This window comes from Stegodyphus dumicola, chromosome 5, assembly GCF_044657685.1.
Source record: "Stegodyphus dumicola isolate Sdum_Otavi_A_Nest chromosome 5, ASM4465768v1".
In the NCBI taxonomy this organism is placed as follows: Eukaryota; Metazoa; Arthropoda; class Arachnida; order Araneae; family Eresidae; genus Stegodyphus; species Stegodyphus dumicola.
In genome coordinates, this window is record NC_140772.1 from 99,001,618 (window position 1) to 99,025,781 (window position 24,164).

Consider the following 24,164-nt stretch of genomic DNA (forward strand, 5'->3'; position numbering starts at 1 on the left):
CGGTGTGTATTCAATATATTATATTACAAACCCGTATGCACGCAACAATAACATAAGAATAAAAATAAGAATAGCACATACAATAACATAAGAATTTATTATAATTGTGTTAAAAATTCAATTAAACATACATTTGTTTTTTCAATTATAGCATGTTTGACTCAATGTCCCAATTATATTCTGATGAACAATATTTAGGGCATATTTAGTAAAATTAGAGAACTATATTACATATAGTTAATTTTTTTACATAGTAATAAATAATTTTTACACATACGCATTTAACAAATATGCGAGAAAATGTGTTAATCATTAGGAACGTTTCCCAAAAATCATACAAGCTAAATATTAATCACATTCACAATCCCAATAAGTCACATAATAAAAAAGAAGTATAGTTGACCGTTTTATCTTCTCATACAGCTTATTGTAAGCAGACTAATAAAAAGCATTGCCATTTCTTCCTTTAATTTATTAAATGCTATTATTTTTGCTTTTATATCTTTTAAAACAGATGACTTATAGTATAACAGTGTGATTAACCTACAACCTACAATATGCTGAATAACCTAGTTCTGTCATTTTTATGAAAATTATTTCGTTGAGATGTATAAGTATGCAAAATTAGTTGATGGTTTTATGACAAAATTGATTGTGGGAGAGGCTTTTAGAAATGAAAAGGAGAAGCCCTTGTATATATTTCAATTTCATTCCTCAACAATGCATGTAAATGCTGGCCATTTTCTTCATTTCCCTGTTTTTATCCTTATGTGCAAGGAAAAAAGCATACATTGTTGATAGCTGAATTAGGATCAAAGGAAAAAAATATTTAAGTATGTGACATACAATAAACAGAATAGTCACAATTTACAATAAATAGAATGTATATCAGAACCTGTAATAAGAAAAAATGGGAGATATATTTTATCTAGTTTTCTGAGATACCAAACTTTGGTATACTGTGTTTTAAATAAAAGAAGTGTATAAAAAAGTATCTCTGGTATTTAAAAATTTTTTAATGATAGTTACTGGGCAGTAGAAATTTGTGCTGATATTTTTTCCTACATTTTTTATATTTTATGTAAAAGAGGAAAACCAGTTTCACTTTTTAAGCTAAAATAGAAGTGTTAAATGTTTATTTTATATGCAGAGCGGAACAACATTATCAAGCTTAAGTGAAGATATGGATCAAGAACCATTACAAATTCCTACTTCAAACAGATTTCAACAACAATGGAAAATCTCAAAAAGTGATGTTAAAGAAATTTCACAAAATAATGCACAAGATGCATATAATGAAGCTTTAATGGAATGTTTAACACCAAATGACCAGTTGTGGGATGAAAAAGCTGAAGGTAATGGAAACTTTTCAAGTATTTTAAATAATATCGTTTTCTATTAATAAATTGATTTAATATATTTATATAGAGATCTGAATTTTCATAAAGGGCTGCTTCACTTGAAATTTTTAAAATTATATTAATGAATTTAAATTAGCATTATATAAATTAGAATAGTTATTTTCACATAAATATTATTAAATATTGTAGAGCTTATCAAATAATGAAATGCACATAATACCAATTAAAATTTACCAGTTTTTAGACAGTATGGGAAATGTTTTCAGTTAAGGTTTACCAAAAATTTATATCAAGTCGTAATTCAATTTTGTTTGGCCTATACGTATAGTATTATGTAAAATCAGTTAATCAACTCCTAATACGGCCCACCGGTGGCCAAGTGGTAAAATCACTGAAGATTAGTAGTTTGACCTGAAAGGTAAATATGAGTCAATTTCCCTCAGAAAGTACACCACTAATGCATCTCTCCAGATAGTTCTTGCAAACTCTGCCATAATTCAATAAACCAAAGCAAACCAAGAGTGCAACCACTGATTCATTTTAAAATTGATTCTGGTAGCACTGATGCCGATACTGGCAAAATTAGTGAATCAATCTTTAAGTTTCACTCTTGAATATGAGTCAATTTCCCTCATAGGATTTTATCTCATAGAATACCTCACTTTTATAAAGTTTTACAGATCTTTCCATTTGATTATTTAACTGATAATCTTTTCGTAATCTGTTGGGAGTGAAAATCTCTGAATATGTTCTAATATTGTTACCAGGGCTTTACTTTCAGAACAATGCATGTAATATATCAATTGATTTAAAATTTCATTGCTTTTTTCTTACCTCAATTCTATAAAGTTTTACAGATCTTTCCATTTGCTTATTTAACTGACAATTTTTTCGTAATCTGTTCGGAGTGAAATTAATAAAATTGCAAATTCTGCGATGATTAAATAAACCAAAGCAAACCAAGAGTGCAACCACTGATTCATCTTAAAATTGATTCTCGTAGAACTGATGCCGATACTGGCAAAATTAGTGAATCAAACTTGAAGTTTCATTCTTAATTTCTGATATTTATATAAAATATAAATTTATTTGCCAGTTTGTTTCCTGTCCCAAGAAGAAATACAGAACATTCAGTTCAAATGGTAATTCAGCAGTAAGCAATTCAGCAGTAACATTAAGTTTATTTAACAAAATTTTGAGAAAATTAGATAAAGGAAACTTATCTGTGCTCAGAAAGTTTTTAATTCACACTTGCTCTAAGAATCGGGCTTTTTGCATATTTGCTTGGACATATTACAGTTTTACTAAGTATTTAAGAAATTTGACGTTACATTTCAGAAAATGACGTTTTATCTTGTGTATTGGCCAATTTTTTTTTTTTTTAAAACTAAAATAAGCTCTTGAATTGCTCTTTCCTCTTTATAACATTCATATAAGTTTTGAGCTGCAATTTATAAGATCATTCTGAACAACGAGAAATATCCATACTAAACTTTGATTACTTATTTATTCCTATTTAAATGTGCCAAATTTATACGACTGAAGCGATCAGAAGCTGTCGCACGGGAGCTCTTTTGCAAAAGCAATATGATATTCGACTGTTACATAACAGACCTGGGATCGAATCCTAAGGTTACTATTATCTTCAAATGCATTACATACCAAGCAGCACCAAGCAAGCATATACTCATGTAATCACTACATCACTTTATCTGCATTGACACTAGCTGATTGATCAAAGCCGTAAAGGGAAGCTTTTCTTTTGAAAAACAATGAATGTGATATATCAATTGATTTAAAATTTCATTGCTTTTATCTTACCTACTTTTATAAAGTTTTACAGATCTTTCCATTTGCTTATTTAACTGACAATCGTTTCGTAATCTGTTGGAAGTGAAAATCTCTGAATATGTTCTAATATTGTTGTCAGAGCTTTACTTTTTAAATTAGAACTGTTGGAATTCTATGAAAGCTCTCAGGAATGCTGAACAATAATAAATGAATAAAATAATCAGAGATGTATTTACCATTAAGCAAAATGAGCATACATTTAAGGCATCAAAAAAAAAAGGAACTTAGGACATCAAAAGAAAGGCACCATAAATGTTTCCTATTTCCAATTTTAACATGGAGCAGCTGTATTAAGAAGGCATGGGAGGGACAGACTGTAAATGTATGGGGCAGCACCAAAAGGTTTTAAGCGTTTAGAGACTTCAGAAGTTTTAACCTGTCTTTGAAAACAATATCTGGTTGCAACGAAAGTTTTCCACCAAAAAACATTCTTAATAGAGTTAGAAACATGAAAGCAATACCTTTAGTGCGAGTTATAATCACCAACCAAATCTATGATTTTCTGCCAATGTCTTGGTAGGTTTTCAAAGCCTTCGGCCTAGAAACTTCGACCTTCGGCGAGTACAAAAACAGGTCAACTTCATTTGGGACGTCCTGTGGAGAATGGAAGATAGTACCAACAAGATGTAGCTGCAGGTGTGAAAAAAGGTTAGAAGTCCGAAGGAGCATCTCTGATTATCTGTGCTATTTGACAGTTTACAGCTAGGAAAAAAAAAAAAAAAAAAGCTTCTTTTGGCTAAGACAAAGCTTTCTCAGAAGCTGCCTTGATATTTGAGGTATATTTTCTTCTCATCTGCCTTTCTTTTCGCAACGAATAAATTGTGATGTATATTTAAATTAACTACAACTGTAACTGTAACTGAAAATAACTTTAACTTAGCATTCCGTTGTTGTGATGCACGTGTTACTGTGCTAGCTGAATGTCATATGAACTGTTTAAAAATGTAATAATAAAAATTTTGAATTCTCGAGTTATACTCATTAGTTGAGTCTTCTTTTAAAGTACAGAAGTAAATTAAATTCAACAAACTACACAAGAAGTTACATGGTGTCAGGAGCAAAATGAATTTCAGACCACCTGCTCCGCTAACATTCTCCGTCGGAAATGTTAAAGAAAAGTGGAAAAAATGGAAACAAGAGTTAGAAAACTATTTACTTGCAACGGAAAAAGATGCCAAGCCAGATAAGACTAAAATTGCAATCCTTTTGAATTTACTCGGTACTGAAGGACTCGAAATTTATAACACGTTTCGATTTGAACCACCTGAGAATAAGGAGAAATACGAAGAGGTCTTGAAGTCTTTTGAAGATTATTGTTCACCACGGCAGAATGTCGTATATGAACGTTACAAATTCTTTTCGTGTAGCCAGCAAGAAGGACAAACAATTGAATGTTATGTCACTCAGTTAAAGACTTTAGCGTCAACTTGTGAGTTTGCTGAGCAAGAAAATGGATTGATTCGCGACCGTATTGTATTAGGCATTCGGGATAGGAGTCTGACCGAACGTTTGCTTCGAGAATCTAACCTAGGATTAGAAAAAGCTATAGAAATAGTTCATGCCGCTGAAACAAGCAAAGAGCAACTCCGGAACATGAAAGATGATCCAGCGACTGTGAACAGCGTGAAGAAATATAGAAAACAGCAGCATCAATCAAAACAGTCAGTGCCACCGAAATTATCGTCTCAGCAGAAGCAATCAGCACTAGAATATGACTGCAAGAAGTGCGGAAGAAGGCACAAATATCGGGACTGTCCAGCTTTCGGAAAAACGTGTGCGAAATGCAAAGTAAAGAACCATTTTGCCGCGAGGTGTCCCAAGAACATTTATGAAGTTGGAATACCAAATAATGAACTTAGTATATATAATGAACATAGTGTATTTGTTGACTCTGTAATGATGAATCCACCAGTAAACGGGCATACTGAATTTAAAATAAGTGCAAAATCAATTAAAGATCTAACAAATTCTATTGATGAAGTAAATAAGGATATTCACAAGGTAAGTGAAACATGGGTGAAAAGTATTACAATGTATGTAAATAATAAGTATTTCAAGGTTGATTTTAAGTTAGATACTGGTGCAGAAGTAAATATTTTGCCTTTGTATGTTTTAAATAATGTTAAACTTAAGCCTAAACTTAATGAAACTGATTTGTTCTTAACTGCATATGGTAATTTTAAGTTAAAACCAGAAGGTACTCTTATAATTAATTGTTCAACTGAAAGGCTTAAGAATGTACCTTTACAATTTTATGTTCTTGATGTAAGATCTAAGCCTATATTAGGGTTAACAGCTTGTTCTGCATTAAAGCTAATTGAAAGGATTGATTCTTTAAAGTGCAATATCATTAATAAAAATGATTTAATTGGTCAGTATCAAGATGTATTTACAGGCACAGGGCAATTTCCTGACGAACCATATCATATAACCCTTAAAGATGATGCAATACCAGTAATACACTCCCCAAGACGTGTTCCTCAGGCTTTACAGCCTAAATGAAAAGATACTTTAGATAAACTTGAAAGAGAAGGGATAGTATTGAAAGTAAATAAATCAACTGATTGGGTTCAAAGTTTGGTTATAGTTGAAAAACCTAATGGGAGTCTGAGATTATGCTTGGATCCTAGAGATCTAAATAAAGTAATTAAAAGGGAGCACTATCAAATTCCTTCTCCAGATGATATAATTAGTAGGTTAGAAGGTAAAAATGTATTTTCAGTTGTAGATTTAAAAGATGGATTTTGGCATGTACCACTAGATGAAGCTAGTTCTGAACTATGTACATTTAATACGCCTTATGGAAGATATAAATTTAATAAAATGCCATTTGGAATATCCTCCGCCCCAGAAATATTTCGGAAAAGAAACCAAAAATTATTTGGTGATATTGAGGGTGTGGAAGTTTATTTTGATGATATCATAATTGCAGGATCTGATGAGGTTACTCATGATATAATTTTCTCTAAGGTTCTTGAAAGAGCTAGGTCTCTAAATATAAAATTTAATCCTGATAAATTACAATATAGGGTACCGGAAGTCAAATATGTAGGCCTAATTATTTCTGAGTCAGGTGTAAAAGCCGATCCTAGTCATATTAAAGCAATTATTGATATGCCAACACCAAAATCAAAAACTGAAGTAAGGAGGTTGTTAGGAATGTTAAATTTTCTGTCAAAATTTATACTTAATGTATCTAAAGTTACTGCTCCTTTAAGAGAAATCATTCAAGAAAAGGTAGAATTTAATTGGGGAGAAACTCAGAAAGAGTCATTTAACAACATCAAACAACTGCTAACCAAAGCTCCAATTTTAAAAGTTTTCAGTGGTAATGAAGATGTAATTATACAGTGTGATAGTTCGAAGGATGGCCTAGGATCGTGTCTAATTCAAAAGGGTAAGCCTGTATCATTTGTGTCTCGCAGCTTGACTAACAGTGAAAAAAACTATGCACAGATCGAAAAAGAGCTATTGGCCATAGTATTTTCTTTTGAAAAGTACCACAATTTTGTTTATGGACGGAAAGTCACAGTACAAAGTGATCATAAACCGTTAATGGCAATTGTTAAGAAACCATTGCATAAAATCTCGTCTAGAATGCAAAGGATGATCTTAAAATTACTAAATTATGATTTTGAAATAAATTATGTTCCAGGTAATCAAATGCTTTTTGCTGATACTTTGTCACGAGCATATCCTGTGAATGAAACTATTAGTGATGCTCCTGAAATGCTAAATGTTGTTCACATTATTTCAAAATATTTGCCTATGAGTGAAAGAAGAGTGGTGCAATTTAGGAAAGAAACTGAATCAGATCCAGATTTGCAAATAGTTATGAAATATATTAAAAAGGGTTGGACTAAATGTTACAAAAAAGTAGATAGTAGTGTAAAAACATACTTTAAAGTTAAAAATGATCTTTATATTAATGACGACTTGTTATTTATTAATGAAAAATTAGTTGTACCTTATGGTTTGAGAAAAGATATGTTGCAATTAATTCATGAAGCGCACTTTGGAATTGAGAAATGTAAAAGTAGAGCCCATGAAATTTTTTACTGGCCAGGTATGACAAATGACATTGAGCAGCTTGTTTCCAAGTGTGAAATATGTGAAAAATTCAGAAATAGAAATCAAAAAGAACCTCTAATGCAACATAAAATTCCAACTAAACCATTCGAAAAAATTGTCCTTGATATCTTGCAATTTGGTAATCAAAATTACTTAGTAGTTATCGATTATTACTCTAAATGGATTGAGGTTTCTAGCATAAAAGATAAGACAGCAAATGAAATTATGATAAAGTTAAAGTGCATTTTTGCCAGGTATGGTATTGCAAATGAAGTCGTTTGCGACAATAATCCCTGTAATAGCTACTTATTTAAGAAATTTGCTGAAGATTGGGATTTCGAACTTAAATTTAGTAGCCCCAGATATCCTCAAAGTAATGGGTTGGCTGAAAAAGCTGTAGGAATAGTGAAAAATATCACGAGGAAAGTGCAAGATATAAGTGTATGCTTAATGGAATATCGAAATACTCCAATTAGTGGAATAAATTTGTCTCCTGCACAACTGTTACTTAATAGAAGATTAAGGACAAAATTACCTATCAGTAATAAATTGTTAAATACTAAGATAAACAAACCTTATTCTAAATTTCGTGCACTTCAAGCTAGGCAAAAATATTATTATGATAGAACCGCACAGAAACTACCTGAGTTAAAACCTGGAGATAGTATAACCTTGTTCAACTTTAGAACTGGGCAATGGGATAAAGGTGAAATAATTTCAAAACATAAAGCTCCTAGATCCTATATTGTAAGAAATTCAAATGGGGAAATATTGCGAAGAAACAGACGCCTCATAAAATTTTCAAAATCACCTTACAAAGTTAATAATGATTATGATGATATAGTATTAGATAAAGAGGAAAATTCAAATGGAAGCCCTGAGAATGTTTCTGTGCCTGTTAATATAGGAAATCAACAGAATAATCTATCCAATAGTACAATAACAAGAAGTGGACGGTTGATTAGACAACCTTCAAGATATAGAGACTTTGTCATGGAATAAAATAATGTAACGTATTGCATATATCATTTTTATGTAACTTTTTTTGTTATTGTATGTCATATTGTAAATATACTTGTATTGATATTATTTGGTATTTTTATTATTGTTTATAAACTGGAGGAAGGGATGTGATGTATATTTAAATTAACTACAACTGGAACTGTAACTGAAAATAACTTTAACTTAGCATTCCGTTGTTGTGATGCACGTGTTACTGTGCTAGCTGAATGTCATATGAACTGTTTAAAAATGTAATAATAAAAATTTTGAATTCTCGAGTTATACTCATTAGTTGAGTCTTCTTTTAAAGTACAGAAGTAATTAAATTCAACAAAACTACACAAGAAGTTACATAAATATTCTGAGATTTTATTATAATTCACCTTTCTGCAGAATTTTGGAAAAATACTGTTTTTACTTTAGGAAACCATCTTTTAGTTCATTGCCAAAATCATCGCAGAGTTTGAACATCTCTTCCCTTTTAAATACAGTACTTCATTTATGCAAAGATATACAGACTCCGTAAATATCTTTCGATTATTTCTTTTAAAAATTCTTTTTTTAAATCTAAAAAATTTTTGCTTTCCTACATTTCGGAAGAGGCCAACGCCCAGTCGGGCCCCCATTATGGAACCCCTTTGGAAGGGGGGTAATGAAGATTGATGATTTCGCGCAATAGGAACGTTTTTGACAACCGCGCAAACAGGAAGAGTCCGTACAGAGTTCAGCCGGTGAATGCACACACATGTGGTCTCGCATTATCTTGATGGAACATTACTTTTTTACGCGGGAACTCAGTTCGACGTTTTTCTTTGATAGCAGCGTCAACACGAACTAGCATCTCGTGTACTTTCGAGGGGTTTTACCTTTTTCCAGATACTCTTTATGGATAATACCACGAATATCCCACCAGATACAAAGCATGATCTTTTTGTTAGTCGAATTGCGCTTTGCGAGCCTGCCGATGGGCAATTAAAGTAGATACTAATAGTTCACTGAAAGTTTTGAGTCTGCCCTTTCCATACATTTATTCCTGCAATATCAGAGAACTGACTAGGCCAAACGAAAACATCATGAACTAATGGTCCGTAATGTGGTCGTACGATTTTGCAGGGCTGATCTCACAATATGTCTGTCCTCTCTGGCGTTTGTCATGGGAGGCCGTTGAGATACTGCATGCCGTTCAGTATGACCTGATTCAAGATTCACATGACAGTGGTTGGATGTCGACCAGTGCGACCGGCGATATCACGGAACGATAATCTACACTTTCAATAGGCAACGATCCTGCCTCTATCGAATTTCGAAACTTGCTGGTAAATATTTCCTCTTCTTATTCGAGGCATAACACGATATTCTGAGCAAACCGCAAACTTACAAAGCAATTTCCGAATGAGTAATCCACTACACAACTTTTCTTTTTTTGCGGTGCTTCAGATGTCGTTTCTCCTTCCTGCATCATGTAAATGCGCTGAAATATAACTTCTTCCTTTCATGTGATTTTGACGTTCGTCAGTTCATTCCTTTCTGGTGTTGTAATTTTAACGGCCAGCAATGTACTTTTCTCCAACTACATACAATAAGACAACTGCATGCAAGTATGCAAATTTCGCCCAATCTGCCACATTGTGAGAGGAAATAAGGGCAGGATATTTATCAACTGTTGCTATAACAAGAAAGCATGGGTCGTCTCTGGGCAGCACAATTTTAGATTTGTAGACATACAGTACATAACATTGCTTCCTCTAAGAAGACACATCTAAATAAATTCTATGTAAAAATTTGCCCAATCAGTTATTTCGTTTCTAAGAGGTAGAGATAGACTTATGATGCCATTCACTTTACATAAACAGAAAGGTCTCTTTAACAGGCTCCCAAAACACCAATTAATTTTAAAAAGCAATAAGCATAGTGCATACCCGATGTGTTAAGGCGAGGAGGCATCACTTCATAAAACTGCTACTGCTAACAATCGCATCTGATGTGCATAATCTGCATAAAACCATTAACACTTTACAGCCAGCTAATCGATTTAGAAATATTATTGCTTGAGTATAGTTTAGTTTATTTAATTATGGCAAAGCACTTGAGGGCTATCTGCCTAAAAGGAGGGATGCACACACGGAGTACTTTCTAAGGGAAACTGGCTCGTATATACGTTACACATGGGGAAAAACATGAAAACAAGTTGTATTCTATATTGGAAAGTTTTTGTAATTTGTTTATTTTTATTTTAAACTAAAATTAAGATTTTTTTTTTTTTTTTTTTTTTTTTTTTTTAATTCTGCATAGTAGAATTATTGGAAATAAGTGTCATTCTGAAAATTTAACGTTTAGATGTCAATGTATTTGAATCACAAAGTGTAGCCAACAAAATGTGTTGTAAATGAAAGCTGAAAGGAATTATGTAGGTTACATTATATATGTACTGCTGACCTTATTAATATTTTATAGCCCACCAGCGGTCGAGCGGTAAAGTCGCTGAACACTGGTAGTTCGGTCCGAGGTTCGAATCCCGCGAACGGGCTGGCTGCATGGGCGTTTTCGTGGTTTTCCCCATGTGTAACGTGTATACGAGCCAGTTTCCCTTAGAAAGTCCTCCACGAAAGGCATCCCTCCCCTTAGGCAGATAGCCCTCGTGTGCTTTGCCATAATTAAATACACCACACCACACCATTAATATTTTATATGTATTTAGTTAAGGATGAATCGAAAAGAAACTATAAAAAATATTGTAATATTTGTGCAAAAGATGTTTACATAGAAACGGTATATTGAACTTTTCATCATCACTTCTGTCTATGAAAAAAGTCAGTTTTGCAAATTTCCATAACGCATTAATATATCAAAATAAAATACTATTTGGGAAATTTCTAAAATAAAATTCAGATGTCTCAAAGTCTTTGGTGTCATTTGCATTCTGAAATGTATGTTGAGACATGGTAATAAATATTTTTATTTTTGGTACAAATGTAGAGACATTAGGATTTCTTTTTGGAGGCCGGAGAGATGAAAAATTAGCAATCGCCTTCGCCAGGAATCGAACAACGAACCTCTGGAATACCGACCCAGCGTGCAGAAGCACTGCACCACGAAGGCACGTTAGGAAGGCGGGAGAAATACCTTATATTCTCCCCCTTTTAAAGGATGAATGGCGTTTTTAGGGGACCCAATCGCCAAATCCTGGGTGAGGAGAATCATCATCCAAAACCCTTTTAGTTTGGGCGCCACTGTAAAGACAATAGGAATTTTTTTTTTTTTTTTTTGGAAGCAGGCAAAATGAAAAATTAGCAACCGTCTTCGCCGAGAATTGAACCATGGACCTCTGGAATACCAGCCCATCGTGCAGAACCACTACACCACGAAGGCACGCTAGGAAGGCGGGAGAAATGCCTTATACAGATATTTAAATAAACTCATACTGCAAGTTTCATTTGTAGTTACATAGCCTGTAAAACTGTAGTACATCTGATTTATGTACAGTGTAGAGACATTAGGATTTTTTGGAAGCATCAAAGATGAAAAATGAGCAATCGCCTTCGCCGGGAATCGCACCACGGACTTCTGGAATACGCGCCCAGCGTGCAAACCACCACACCACGAAAGCATGCCAAGAAGGCGGAAGAATTACCTTATATACTTCCTGTTTTAAAGGGCGACTGGGGTTTTTACGGGACCCAATCGCCAAATCCTGGGTGAGGAGAAACTTCATCCAACACCCTTTTAATTCGGGCGCCACTATAGAGACATTAGGATTTTTTGAAAGCATGAAAGATGAAAAATGAGCAACCGCCTTCGCCGGGAATCGCACCACGGACCTCTGGAATACGCGCCCAACGTGCAGACCACCACACTACGAAGACATGCCAAGAAGGCGGGAACCTCATAACAGAAGCTTCAAATAATAAATCAAATACAGTATTGCTTGACGCCAGTTTTTAAACGAAGGGATGTAATTGTTATTTTATCTAAATTATGCAAAAAGCTCAAAAGTATATTCATTTAGAAATTACATTAATTTCCGCTACTTGCGTATCATCCCGTCGACTGGCCAACTAGTGTGCTTTAGTGCCAATTACGGATGACTATTTTTTTAGAATTCTGCAGTTATGACTCGGCCATTGGCAACTGTTGCCGAAATTGGCAAACCGTTGCCGAAATGTCTAATGTCCTAATGTCTGCGAGCGGTCAACACGGTAATAGGTAAGTATCTAATTTCCGTTAGTGATATATGAAGCATATTCCTAAAGAATGCACTATATATGCTTGATCAAAGAGAAACTATCATAATTTCTATAAAGTTGTAGAGTTATATTAGCATTTTTTGAAGTAGGAGATGTGATAAGTGTGCAATGCACACTCCACGACTCGAACCTAGGCCTCGCGATTGCGCATCGAGTGTGCTGCCGTTACACCACGAAGGCATGCAGAAAGGAGTGAGAAAATACATTGTAGAGACATTAGGATTTTTGAAACAGAAAACTGAAGAAATATGCAATGCCCTTGCCGGGATCAAACTTGGGCCTCTCAATATGCGCTGAACACCACGAAGGCATGAAGAAAGGAGGGAAAAAATACCTTACGTACTACCCCTTGGGGACCCAATCCCCAACTCCTGGTGGTGAAGAATCATCATCCACTACATCTTTTAGTTCGGGCGCCTTTTTAGTCCTTTTCAGTTAGAGTTATTAGGATTTTTTGAAGCAGGAGATGTGAAAAATGTGCAATGCCCTCACCGGGACTCGTACCTAGACCTCTCGAATACGCGGCGAGTGTGCTACCGTTACATCACGAAGGCATGCAGAAAAGAGGGCGAAAAATGCCTTATTATGTGAACAGTAATAAGTCAAATGCAGTTTTGAAATTGCTGTTTATCTTGATAAGATTGATTTTTTTGTTATAAGTAAATAAGAACATATGATCATCTCAAATTATAGCATTTTTATAAGAATAATACCAATAAGTTGCTACTTTTATAATAATGTTCTTTGCTATGCTGGGGTAGTAAACAAACAGCAAACGTGATAAAGCAAAAGTTGCCAAATGCAAGATTCTGTAACCCTATGCTTTTCAATTTTAACCAGTCAAAATTAGAAGACAAGTCCTGTAGGCTTTGTGAATATGCTCTTGACGTATCATGATTATCTGTAAAAGTGTCTGAATAAAATCAGAGTGGTTATTTTTGCAACACCCTCACTTTATAAATGATTTCATGACTTAACCACCTGAAATCAGGGGCATTTCTTCCAATGGTGTTTTTCAATTTTGTTAAATGGCAGTATTGTACATGCCTGAATGGCTAACACTAGGCATAGGATTAAAAAAAAGTTTTAAAATTCTTACTAATGAATTTTTTAACTATCTTTGTAGGATTGCTATTGATCTGGAATCTGAAGTAAAGTCCTGCAGACTCTACTAGAGAAGTTAATGAGTTATCGCTACATCTGAAATATTACGACAAAATTTTGTTCAAAATTTTATTTATTCTGAACTTTAACAGAAAAGGCATGACTTATGCCTTTAGTGACGATGTAATAAGACTGTTATAAGAAATAACAGTTAAATAAATTTAAACATTGATAAAGTAGTCTAAGACTACACATTCAATAAACTAAGCTATAAGCTGGCTCATTATTTTGCTGGCGCTTAAATATCAGCTAGTAAGAAAATGAAAAAAACAGAATAATGACTTTTTGTTAAAGCTGATGAAATTCTAACTGTGCAGCACTAGTACAAGAAAATCTGTCTCTCTCAAAGATTCAAAATCCTCAGCTTATATACCAGGGTTGGGCTAAACTTCATGTCAGTAAGAGCCGCACGTTTGAATTCAGGAATGTTCGAGAGCCGCATCTAGATTTTCTAAAAGCCACAAGTTCATATTTATATCATTATAGAAGTAGTGGAGGAGGTTTTAAATAGAAAGAAATTCCTCACAAATTTGTAAAAAGAGTCTAAACTAATTAATTACTTCTTTTTGGACACTGAATAATTTTAGTTTACCATATTTCATACATATATCTTATATGTACGAGCCACACAAATTGCCTGCGAGAGCCATATCAGGCTCGCGAGCCGCATTTTGGCCACCCTGTTATATACTCTAAAAGCTAATTTGTATTCTTGTGAGGAAAGAAGTTACGGTAAATATCAAAATCATAATAACTGGTTAATTAACATAAGAACCTTACCTCCTCTTGCAAGGAATTTCCTCTTTTCTTTGTGGTGTAATTGGAAAGCACATATGGCTAGTTTCGGAGTTCAAATCCTGGCGAGGATATTACTGATTTTTCCTGTTTCGAAAAGACAACAGACTATATTAGTTCCAAAATATATCTATTAACAATAAATTAATTCGTTTTATATATGTACAGCTATAAAGATTTTTTTTTTTTCTTCTTTTAAGCACAAGATTTTGAAGATGATAATACTGAAGCAAATTTTCTCATGAAAAAAGCACGACTTAAAATTTCATTTGACTTGTAAGTATTATCAAACATAACATTTTAAAATCATTTACGCACGTATATATATATATATATATATATATATATATAATGTTGTATGAACTTAAATCCATTTAGTGCGAATACAAGTTATTATTACTTGCGCAATTGCTGCAAAGTTAGTTAATAATAATTTATTTCCTAAACAGTATTGATTAATTGATTATATTATCTCCTAAGTTTAATTAAAGTAGAATTATTTTAAAAGTGTGCATCCATACTGGTAAGTTATATTTTGAAAGATGTTTTGAAGTAATTTGAAAGCAAAATGTTAATAATGTTTTAACGGGGACTGGAGTTAAATCATCACGAAGAATAATATTACAATTGTAAAAGTAAAAATTAAAACATGTAATTATTGTCATTGATCGAAAATTAGTTGACTTTTCAAGGGGAACAAACCAACTCCCGTTCAATGATCAATAATTGATAAAAATACGTAAATATGAAAGTGTTTCGTCTTTACTCGAGTTATAAGTTAAAGCCAAACCGGCAATTCTAGTCAGGCCAAATATTTCCGCGAATAGTTGTTACTCAAAGAACTTATTCTCATGAAGCATTTTAGTCAATTCAATTTGGAGTAAAAATCAATTACTGTAGAGAATCTGTAAAACTCGAGTAATCGTCCCCGACACTATCATCTTTATGTATTTGAGTACTATATTATTTGTAGAAATTAAACATTGGAAATTGTCATTATGAAATCGAAATCAAAGTAAAGTTGAAATAAACATAGAAGATTATAAAAAAGATAAATAATGCAAACTTTGTAAAAACAAATCAAAGAGAACATAAAAATAATATAAAAATAATATAAAAATAAAATAGAAAATAATATAAATAAGATCAGTGAATGTACATGAAGATATAAAGGCCAGAAAGGTATTAAGTAACTTACATTCTTTCTAGTGGGGTAGTTGGCAATGTGTTCTCTTCGTGTCTGACTCAGAAGTGTAGGGTGTCCGAAAATTCTTAGCGGCAGTAGGGGCTTTGAATTATATCAGTCGGTAAGACTTGGGTGAAGAAATTTATGGTAGTGGGTGGGACTTGGAATTCTTGAGGGATGTATTTTGTGGAGTTCTTATCTGAGAGAGACCGTCTGTTAAGATTTTTTTAAAAATACTAGTGAATGGAAATTAATTAATTTCTGGCTAATTGTCGTGTCGCAATGATTAAGAATTTAAGAAAGGAAAAAGGCATTTTCGCTGTCCAAGAGCTAGTAGACAGTCTAAAGGCAGGAAATAGGCCCATTTTTTTAGTAACAGTATAGTAACAGTATATGTCTGAAGACAATTAGCTTTTTACAATATATACAATTGAGTAATTACACTATATACAAATCTTTCAACTGACAGTCATCCAACTTATACCGCCTTCTCAGGTTTAGGAATAAATTATCATATCCCTATCAGTTAAATGATTTAGAGTGAGTATTTAACGCCTGCTCTTTTAAGGCAATGGTTGATAAATTGAAAGGGAATTAGATTATTTTTGAGAATTTTGATAAGGATCAAAATTTCGCGTTGTAAATCTATTGTATCTGTGCATATAGTTTTAATTCGTTGTATTTGATTAATTATAGTATTGTTAATTACTTTTTTGGATATGTTGGAGTTCCAATTTATTAATTTGTTAGTATTGAAATTGAAGTTTCTTGTTTTGTCAAAAAGTAAAATTTTTTTGTAGTTAATGATTTGAAGATCTAGAAAGTCTATGCTATTTTGTGAATTATTAGTTTTATTAAGTTTAAGACAATTCGTATAAATGTCGGAGGTTTCAATTTTACCAAAATTATTAATTGTAATAAGGTCATCAATAAATCTGTAGGTGTGTTTGTAGTAATTTAACTCTTGTGGTTGTAGATTTTTTTGGAAGTTAAATTCTTTGACAAATAAAAAGATATTAATAAAATAAAATAAAAAGATTAAAAAGATCGAGGTGCTGGAATGTAAGCCCATTGGCAATCCTCTGACTTGTTTAAAAAGTTGATTTTGAAACTTGATGTAGTTATGAAAAAGTGTGCATTTTAGGTAGGTTTTCCATTTGTCAAGAGTCATGATATTGAGTATATTAGGGAAAAGTTTTGGTAGATCAAGTAGACTGGTATAGATTTCTTCTAGAGGAAGTGAGGTATATAAGTTTTCAAAATCATAGCAGTTAATGTTTTGGATGTTAATGGTATGAATGGTATTAATGACAGGAGTGTTATTATGAATGATCCAGCAATAGTTATGATTAGTGTTACAATCATTGAAAATAAATTTACAGATTTTATTAAGTTGAATTGAAAAATAATAGTCTATATTTTTCTTGTAATTATTAGTTCCATTAGCTATAAATCTAAATTTTAATGGTGTTTTATGGAATTTGGGAATCGCATAAAGATTAGTAAATCTGTTGTAGTTTGCATTGAAAGTAATATTGAGTTTCTTATGAAAAGTTTTAATCCTGTTTATTATAGATGTTTCTGTAAGGTTGGCTGATTGATAAGTAGTTGCGTTGAGAAGTTCTTTATGAATAATCTCAGTGTAGAATTGTTTTCATATAATGCTAAAGTTATTAGTTGCTTTATCTATTTTTGTAATAGTAAAAAGCTGTTTTAATTTACGAGTACTAATATCAGATGTAAGTTGCGACCAGTTCAGTGTACTTTTAAATTTGAGGTGACTGATTTCTGTGGATATGCGTTGAAGAATTTTAGCTTTCCATTTTAAGAAGGTATCTATGGGAAAATTCAGTTGATAGCTTGCTTTAACTATAAATTCGTTGATGTTGTTTTCGAAAGTCTTGTAACAGTAATTTGTAGTCATGTTTCTGACTGGTCTAAATTTTGTACCATAACTCATTAGTGTTTTTAGTTGATGGTTTTGTATGATATTCAGGTTGCCAGTAATTATGTGCTGGTGATGAGAATCTACGTAATTGCTGTAAATTGGTGTCTTACAATGTCATTCTGCAGTTTCATCTATTTCATGGTGGTTAGTAAGCAAGTTGCTTAAGGTCCTTTGATATTTAAATGCAATCATTGGTATAGTGTCAACTGCGGGGAAGTAATCTTTACAATCTCTGATGATTCTTGAGAAATGAATATTGTCAAACTGCGGATGCAGAAAATTGACTTTAAAATAAATTTTGCGTTGAGTGAGACTATTAGAGAGTCTGAAAAGACTAAAATCAAGAATCATGTCTTTAATGATTTGTATGTCGTCGTAGCTTTCTTGAATGAATTTTTTTAGTTTGATAAGGAATTTATTAGTACAGGAGTGTAACCAGTTGAGAAGTTTCTTGGGAAAGCAGTCTGAGTCAAAAAAACATTTCAATTGTTTTTTCAATGCAAGTGTATCCAAAGTGAATAAAAATCTCGCATTATTTTTTATTTTGCTTCCTCTTTTTCCTCTCTGCGTTTTGATGCTGTAGAGTTTAAATTGGCTGAAAATAGACTTCTTAGAAGTATCTCTATGACTATGTATATAAGTGTTAAGTCCATATGGATAAAGTGAACGTTGTTTTAGTATATAGAGAGATTCCTGAAAAATTCGTGTTTTGTGATTGGGTATTATATCTAGTATCTGAAGTTGAATAGAGTTGAAGTCATGGTGTTTAAAGTGTTCTAATTCTGCTGTATTAAGTTGTGATGGTGTACTTATTTTACTGTTATTTTTTTGTGCGTTGAATTTTTTGATTTGAGCTCTATGGTTATTGATTCGAAAGTTAAGATTGTTTTTAGTCTGTCCTATATATTTAATATGTTAAGTACCGCATGTAATCATGTAAATACAGTTAAATGTTTTTCATAGAAATTGTTTTTTTGGGTTTACCTGTAGCAGGCATGGCGTTAAATTTTCAAGTTTGTCATCTAGTGGAATGACATTTAGTGATTTCAATATGAGTTAAACTAGCAAGATATAAAAGTAAGGAGGCTGCTAACCTTCAATACAGTAAAGTTTTTGTATAAGAACTTTAAAACTTAAAAAGGTTGGAGATAATATATAAAGTGGGTACATTAGGTAAGAGATAAATAGCGCTAATAGCTGCTATTTAGCATATCAAATGTTGTATGAACTTAAATCCATTTAGTGCGAATACAAGTTATTATTACTTGCGCAATTTCTGCAAAGTTAGTTAATAATAATTTATTTCCTAAACAGTATTGATTAATTGATTATATTATCTCCTAAGTTTAATTAAAGTAGAATTATTTTAAAAGTGTGCATCCATACTGGTAAGTTATATTTTGAAAGATGTTTTGAAGTAATTTGAAAGCAAAATGTTAATAATGTTTTAACGGGGACTGGAGTTAAATCATCACGAAGAATAATATTACAATTGTAAAAGTAAAAATTAAAACATGTAATTATTGTCATTGATCGGAAATTAGTTGACTTTTCAAGGGGAACAAACCAACTCCCGTTCAATGATCAATAATTGATAAAAATACGTAAATATGAAAGTGTTTCGTCTTTACTCGAGTTATAAGTTAAAGCCAAACCGGCAATTCTAGTCAGGCCAAATATTTCCGCGAATAGTTGTTACTCAAAGAACTTATTCTCATGAAGCATTTTAGTCAATTCAATTTGGAGTAAAAATCAATTACTGTAGAGAATCTGTAAAACTCGAGTAATCGTCCCCGACACTATCATCTTTATGTATTTGAGTACTATATTATTTGTAGAAATTAAACATTGGAAATTGTCATTATGAAATCGAAATCAAAGTAAAGTTGAAATAAACATAGAAGATTATAAAAAAGATAAATAATGCAAACTTTGTAAAAACAAATCAAAGAGAACATAAAAATAATATAAAAATAATATAAAAATAAAATAGAAAATAATATAAATAAGATCAGTGAATGTACATGAAGATATAAAGGCCAGAAAGGTATTAAGTAACTTACATTCTTTCTAGTGGGGTAGTTGGCAATGTGTTCTCTTCGTGTCTGACTCAGAAGTGTAGGGTGTCCGAAAATTCTTAGCGGCAGTGGGGGCTTTGAATTATATCAGTCGGTAAGACTTGGGTGAAGAAATTTATGGTAGTGGGTGGGACTTGGAATTCTTGAGGGATGTATTTTGTGGAGTTCTTATCTGAGAGAGACCGTCTGTTAAGATTTTTTTTAAAAATACCAGTGAATGGAAATTAATTAATTTCTGGCTAATTGTCGTGTCGCAATGATTAAGAATTTAAGAAAGGAAAAAGGCATTTTCGCTGTCCAAGAGCTAGTAGACAGTCTAAAGGCAGGAAATAGGCCCATTTTTTTAGTAACAGTATAGTAACAGTATATGTCTGAAGACAATTAGCTTTTTACAATATATACAATTGAGTAATTACACTATATACAAATCTTTCAACTGACAGTCATCCAACTTATACCGCCTTCTCAGGTTTAGGAATAAATTATCATATCCCTATCAGTTAAATGATTTAGAGTGAGTATTTAACGCCTGCTCTTTTAAGGCAATGGTTGATAAATTGAAAGGGAATTAGATTATTTTTGAGAATTTTGATAAGGATCAAAATTTCGCGTTGTAAATCTATTGTATCTGTGCATATAGTTTTAATTCGTTGTATTTGATTAATTATAGTATTGTTAATTACTTTTTTGGATATGTTGGAGTTCCAATTTATTAATTTGTTAGTATTGAATTTCAAATTATTGAATTTCAAATTACTTCAAAACATCTTTCAAAATATAACTTACCAGTATGGATGCACACTTTTAAAATAATTCTACTTTAATTAAACTTAGGAGATAATATAATCAATTAATCAATACTGTTTAGGAAATAAATTATTATATATATATATATATTATTATTTTTATTATTATTATTATTATTAATTATTATTATTATAAGCAAAGTTGTAAGAACAATACAAAAAAGACCAATTTTGGTCAAAATTTTTTGCGCAATGTGCTGCAAAATTAAGGAAATGAGAAGAGAAAATGTTGTTAGCTCGCCACAAAAAGTTACCAAAAGCTATGGCTCCAAGAAAAATCCAACATATGCATATTCAGTAGTTTTTACAAGTTCGAATAAAAAACTATATGTGAAATATTTTCGATAATTTTAACAGAGTTTTTAAATAAAAACTAATTAAATTGAATGAAGTGGCATATTAGGCTACAGGTGAAATAAAATGTAAATTATAAAACACAGTCAAATACTAATCGAGGAGCAAGTTAAAGGCAAAAAATAAAACTCAGTAAAAAACCAATCGATGGAACAAGTAAAAAATTAAAAATTAAAAAGCGGAAAATGGTAATTTAACTTAATTCGAAGTGCACTCTGGCTTTTCAAGGGACATTTTCTGAGTGAACATCGAACCAAGCTAACTCTATTACGCGTTTCGCCGAAACAGACAATTGAAACTTTGCGTTACAAAATTTTTTTAATTAATTAAATAAACTGTCCTAAAATTTTTTTTAGTCTCAATTCTCTGTTCCAATTAAAATGTAAATGCAATTCCGATGTACAGCAATAATAAAAATAAAAATAAAAATAAAAATAAATAGCGATATGCTATTAGTTTAGCTATTAGTCAAAATATACAATAACGTACGGGCTGGACCTGCAAGCTTAGAGAATCAAAACTTTATAAAGGAATCTGAAATCAAATTTAATGGAATAAGGAAAAAATAAAACAACCAACAGCGTGGGTCTTGCTAAGACCAAGAAAAAAACTTTTAAAAGAAATATTAAAAAAATATCAAAAAACAGACCTGTGGCAATGCTGTCTTCTCTTGCGTGGAGTAAAACAAAAAGGGGTTATAATTCCCTTCCGCGCTTTTCACTGCTCTCCAACTTGTCGTGTGACGTAGGAAGGGGAAAACAAGGTCACTGGGCTATAGCCAATGTCAAAAGAGTGTCCGTTGGCGGGAACCCGCCTAAAGCCAAAGGGGTGCGAAAGACGTGGAAAAAGTTCAAAATGGCGTCTGTCAAGTAGTTTTAAGAAGATTTAAGAAGGAGGACTGGTGCAATAGTGAAAATGGCTAGTTCAACTAAAAATTACTTAACATGGCCACAAAAGTAAGAGAAAAATGGAAAAAATAGTCATTTGTTAATGAAAGTCGTAATTCTTCAAGCTAGAGGGCGATCAAGCTTCACGAAACGAAAAGGCCCGTTTGTTAATTATAGTAGTAGGATTGGCCATCAAAGTAATTTAAAACTATTTAAACAATAGTATTAAAAGTATTGTGCCAAATTTTTGGAGGAAAGAAAACGTAGTGACAAGAATTATCTGTACATTTATACATTAGATTCTCAGAATCAGCCATCCACTTTATACCGTCCCATTGGGCTTTAAGTATAAAATATCTTTATCTAACTTAAAAAATCTAAAAATTGGTAAGGCTAATGCCAGGTTTTTTTTAAGGTATTTTTAATTACTTTTTGAGGAATGAGGTTATTTTTAAGATTGTCACGAAGTAAAGTATTTCTTCCTGAAGGTGTTTTGCTGTATTGCAGATTCTTTTAATTCTATGAAGCTGTGAATAAATTGTGTTGAGGATGACTCTTTTGGATATATTTGAATTCCAGTTGGTTAATTTTAGTGTTGAAAAATTGAATTATCTTCTTTTGTCGTAAACTTTTAATAACTTTTAATCAATAATATGTAAATCAAGGTAGACTTCATTATGTTGCGCCTTATTTGTATTATATAGTTTTAAGCATGTAGGGTAGATATTAGCATTTTCTATTTTGTTAAAGTTGTTAAAGGCAATTACATCATCAATATATCGATAGATGTGTTGGTAAAATTTATGTTCTCCCTTACTGAGTGAACGTATAAAGGTCAATTCTTTTGTAAAAAGGAATAATTCACAGACAGAACTTTAAAAATTACCTCCCATTGGAATTGCCTGTATTTGTTTAAAGATGTTATTGTTAAATTGAATAAAATTATTGAAAAGTACGCTTGAGAGAAAAAGTTGCCATTTTTCGGTATTTATTATTGTAGAGATTTGCGGAAATAAATCAGGAAGAGCAAGTAAACTTTTATAAATTTCTTCAAGTGGTAAAGTAGTATTGAGGTTTTTAAAGTCGTAGCATTGGATATGTTCTATTTTAAGTGTATTTACAGTTTTTAGAACTTGTTCGTTACTTGAAATCATCCAGTTGCAATGCAGATACTTAAAATCATAGTTATTAATGAGGTCATGTATTAGGCGTAGTTTTTGTGCAAATAGATAATCTATTTCTTTAAGATAAATTTTGGTACTATTGGCAATGAACCTGAATTTGATCGGAGACTTATGAAATTTTGGTAGTGCATAGAGATTTGCAAACCTGTTATTATATTTCCGAGGATGTATTTTGAGTCTTTTATGTAGTGCATTAAATTTATTGAGAAGAATCTTAGTAATCTTTTGGTAGGTGCAAGTGTTATTCAATTCATTAAGCAGAAGGTCGAAGTAAAACTTTTTTCAAATAACACTAAAATTGTTGCTAGCTTTGTCATCTTCGTGATGATAAAGTTATCTTGCAGTTTCTGAATAAGATTTTCTAGATGCTTTTTACTGTGCAAAGAATTGAAATTAGGCGACTTGAAAAGCAAAAGTTGAAATTCTTTAATTAGTGCAGCTTTCCATTCAAGAAAAGTAGTAGTAGGTAAATTGGATCTATTAGTAGCTAAAATGATAAATTTATCAAGATCATTATTGAATTGTTTGAGGCAAAAGTACTTATTAATACTGAAAGTAGGACGAAATTTGGTACTTTAATTTCAGGCATTCGAAGAGACTTTATTGCGTAGTTAGAAAGATGGATGCTAAACCAAAAACTTCCAGACTTGGACATTTCGAAACATAATTTTATTCCATGATAACCCACTTCAGATCATTTTTGTAGAAAATAATTTTTTTCAATCATATTTAAATACGATAATTTTTATGTAAACGGGTTTTAAGATAAAGAACAATACAGCATAGCAGCGCAGGGGTTTTGCAGGGCAGAAAAGGTAAAAAGACGAAGTGACGTAATTGTCGCGAATGCAATAATGTTTTAGTGCTTAAAATTAGTGCTAATCATAGTCCTTAGTAGCCCGAAGGCTTCATGAAATACGGCTGCATGCCTAAAGACCGATGCTTGCGTCCCGCTCACTGCAGCACACAAAATAGCACATCAAACGACACAGCACTTCGGAATAAAATTGTTTCGAAAATTAGTGCTAATTTTAAGCACTACAACCTAATTGCAGCTTAGGTGCTAATTTTAAGCACTAAAACCTAATTGCAGCTTAGGTGCTAATTTCACAGGTTAGGATCGCATCGCAGGTTAGGGTCGCATCACAGGTTAGATGCTAATTTTAGGTTTTAGTTCTATTTTCAAGCAGCGGGATGTAACGTACAAAGATCTCGAATTTGGGAGAAAAGATG

General features: G+C 32.2%; 1 protein-coding gene across 10 annotated transcripts in view; it reads left to right on the forward strand.

The window, feature by feature from the left end:
- The window catches only part of LOC118199039 (putative ATP-dependent DNA helicase HFM1), a 511,790-nt gene that overhangs the window by 436,475 nt on the left and 51,151 nt on the right, over positions 1-24,164 (forward strand). For all 10 annotated transcript variants that reach the window (XM_085816885.1, XM_085816888.1, XM_085816889.1 and 7 more), the window contains 2 exons: positions 1,151-1,355; positions 14,689-14,764. In XM_085816885.1, coding sequence (XP_085673011.1) covers positions 1,151-1,355; positions 14,689-14,764 — 281 coding nt within the window. The remainder of the gene's footprint in view (positions 1-1,150; positions 1,356-14,688; positions 14,765-24,164) is intronic.